This window comes from Antrostomus carolinensis, unplaced genomic scaffold (genome assembly GCF_000700745.2).
Source record: "Antrostomus carolinensis isolate BGI_N321 unplaced genomic scaffold, ASM70074v2 scaffold36601, whole genome shotgun sequence".
Taxonomy (NCBI): Eukaryota; Metazoa; Chordata; class Aves; order Caprimulgiformes; family Caprimulgidae; genus Antrostomus; species Antrostomus carolinensis.
Window position 1 is genome coordinate 1 of NW_010294212.1, and position 3,076 is coordinate 3,076.

General features: G+C 59.6%; 1 protein-coding gene across 1 annotated transcript; it reads right to left on the reverse strand.

Annotated features, from left to right (window-relative positions):
* Nucleotides 1-440: 440 nt before the first annotated feature.
* LOC104532369 (2-oxoglutarate dehydrogenase, mitochondrial-like) lies at nt 441-2,670 on the reverse strand (the record flags this gene model as incomplete). Its single annotated transcript, XM_010177562.2, has 6 exons — nt 441-513; nt 1,086-1,208; nt 1,712-1,783; nt 1,963-2,141; nt 2,226-2,353; nt 2,449-2,670. Coding segments are annotated over 6 exons (797 nt in total), but the record flags the coding sequence as incomplete, so codon positions are not given.
* Nucleotides 2,671-3,076: the final 406 nt, after the last annotated feature.

The following is a 3,076-nucleotide window of genomic DNA, read 5'->3' on the forward strand; positions in this document are numbered from 1 at the left end:
CCTGGGACCCCAGCCGGGGCAGGCAAACCAGAGAGGCAGAGCCAGACCAGCTGGTAATGGGCCCAGCTCCCAGCACAAACTCTGCAGGACTGCCAAACCCTGGCTGTGCCGTTCCAGCAGAAGCAGCTGCTGATGGAGGAAGCACCACAGCAAAGCTGGGCCACATCTCCCTGGCGTGCCAGGCTCAGAATTAACGAGGAGGGACTCTTAAGTTGCTGGGGAAATGGGTGCAGCCAGCAGTGCATGTGCCACACTGGCACAGAGCTCCCCACATGGGCAGTCTGCGATGCGCCGATGCTGGTGGCATCAGCCTCGCTTGGCCGCTCTTTGGCATGGGGAGGCTGCTGCCAGGTGGACTTTACCCCAGGCAGCTCCTGCCCTTCACCCTTCATCCCACAGAGCAGCACAGGGAGAAACAAACACCTCCGCACTGCACGCACCTGGCAGCATGTCATCAAAGCTGGAGCGGGCTTCGGGGTGGCGCAGCAGCGACTTTGGAGTGAAGATGATCAGCTGGAAGGGGGAGAAGAGGCAGAGCAAGGCAGTCAGCCCAGCTAGAAACACCCTCCTGCAAGCAAAGGCTGGAGCACCGACTTGCCTGTCCTGCCTGCCCTCCCCTGCTCCAGCACACCAGCAGCCGTAAGAGATTTGCTCCTCGCGGGGCTGCTGTGCTCTGCCAGACTGGGCACTGGTTTCCGACAGCACCAGCTTTCCCAGTCTAGGTTTTCCCTGGGGAAGAGGTGAGGTGCTGCTGGGGACCTGCCCGCTCCAAGGCCGGAGCTGAAGGCAAACAGCTGGACCCAGTTATTTACTGATGTCCGCCGGCCCCAATGTCTCTGACCTCCCTGTGGAGCGCAGGAAGGGGTTGCAGCAACCTTAGCCTGCACAAGCTGGCTGGCAGCACCTCACACACCAAACCAACCCCCAGCACCAAGAGTTTCATGGCCCTGGCAGAGGAAAACAGCACTTGTTTGCTGCCAAGGTGCAAGAACAAGCCCACCCCTGAGTCCCGTCCCAAGGCTCAGCCAGGATGTGGGGCAGCCCAGCCTTGGCACTGCGCCAGGCACAGAGCTGCCAGCACTGACCGGTTTGCGGAAGGGCAGGAGAATCTGGCGCCGGAGGACATGGAAGAAGTTGGCTGGAGTGGAGCAATTCACAACAATCCAGTTGCACTCGTAGAGCTGGCGCACGTCAAAGTCATCCAGTTTCTGCCTCAGCGAGCACAGATGATGGAATTTCAAGAAACGCAAGGTGCCCCTTGGCCTCGCAGCTCCGGGAGTGGGGAGAAGAGCAGCACCCAGCCTTCCCTCCTTCCCTCCCTCCCTCCCTCCCTCCTGTCCCCTGAAGAGCACACAGAGACCAGGGAGAGGCTGCAGGTCTGTCCCCCCCACCTTGGGGTGGCCCCAAGAGTGGCGAGCAGTCCACTCCCACGCAGGTTTTGGGGCCACCTCTGCCTCCTGCTGTGCAGCAGCCCCAGGGGCGGTGGAGGTGCAGCCTGGGCACTGGGTTCAGCCCCTTTTCCCTAAACCTCCCAGCTGCAGCAAGAGCCCAGGGTGTCCCATGTCTCCTGCTACCAGCTCCATGACACCCGCCCTGAGTGCAGCACTTCACTAAGCCCACCCGGTGTTGTTGCTTCCCTCCCCATTTCAAGGCAACAGTTGTACTGAGGACACAGGAGAGCTGGGCTCAGCTCAGCGCAGCCACCACTTACGGGGAAGACGTCAGGATCATCATTGCACATCTGCAAGAATCGCTCTGGGCGGGCAGAGGAGTGCTCAGGACCCTGCAGGGACCAAGCAGAGGGGAGAGTGAGTCGGGGGCAAGGCTGGTGCAAGAAGCTGATGCTGGGCACGTCCATGCCACAAGCAGTGCTATCTGCCACCACTGCCCTTGGCTCTGCTCTTGGTGCAGGGCCAGGCAACGGGCAACCCTGGATGCTTGTGAGTTGTGGGGGGTCCTTACCATGCCCTCCATGCCGTGGGGAAGCAGCAGGACGATGCCGTTCTGCCTGACCCACTTGGCCTGCCCGGGACAGATGAACTGGTCGATTATGCACTGAGCGGTGTTGTGGAAGTCCCCGAATTGGGCTTCCCAAAGCACCAGGGCGTTGGGGCTGGCCATGGCAAAGCCCAGCTCAAATCCTGAGGGATGGGAGAGAAGCGAGGGGGTTATCCTCCTGGAGCAGGCTCAGCCCCTGAGCAGTGAGCGCAGAGCTGCTTGCTCACCGAGGACGCCGTACTCCGACAGAGAGCTGTTGCAGACGGTGTAAGGAGCCTGGTTGGGCCAGAGGTGGTTCATGGGGATACAGGTCCTCTTGTCCACATTCTGATCATGAAGGACATGGTGGCGATGGCTGGAAAAGGGGAAAGCATTACTCCATTGTCACCCTTTGGATCCCTTCTGGAAAGGCTGGAATCACCTTTACGGCCACAAAAAGCATGGCTTTACCTGAATGTCCCTCTCTCAACATCCTGGCCGCTCAGGCGGATGTGGATGCCCTCTTTCAGCAGGGAGCCGAACGCCATGTACTCTGCCAGGGCCCAGTCCACCGTTCGGTTCTTCACCATTTCCCCACGGGTTTTCAGAATACGGCTCAAGCCTGCCAGGTCAGAAACCGGTTTGTAGCCGGTGAGTGAGGGAGCTCCAGCAACACCATGTTTGTCCCACAACCTGCCCACAGAGTGACAGACTGCAAATGCCTGGGGGCAGAGGAATGGATCTGCCCCTGCCAGAGGGATGAACCAGGGATGAGGAATCAGGACTGCAGGGAAGGATCAGCTCCAAGGAAGAGCTACTCCTCAGTTCAAGTCCCTTAAGCACAGCTCCCTCATGAACTAATTCTCATAGACTCACAGAAGGGCTTAGGCTGGAAGGGACCTTCAGAGGTCACCTAGTCCAACCCCCTGCCATCAGCAAGGACATTTTCCACTAGACCAGGTTGCTCAAAGCCTCATCCAACCTGGCCTTGAACACTTCCAGGGAGGGGGCAGCCACAGCTTCTCTGGGCAGCCTATTCTAGTCTCGCCACCCTCACGGGAAAGCCCCTCTTCCTTATGTCCAATCTAAACCTGCCCTC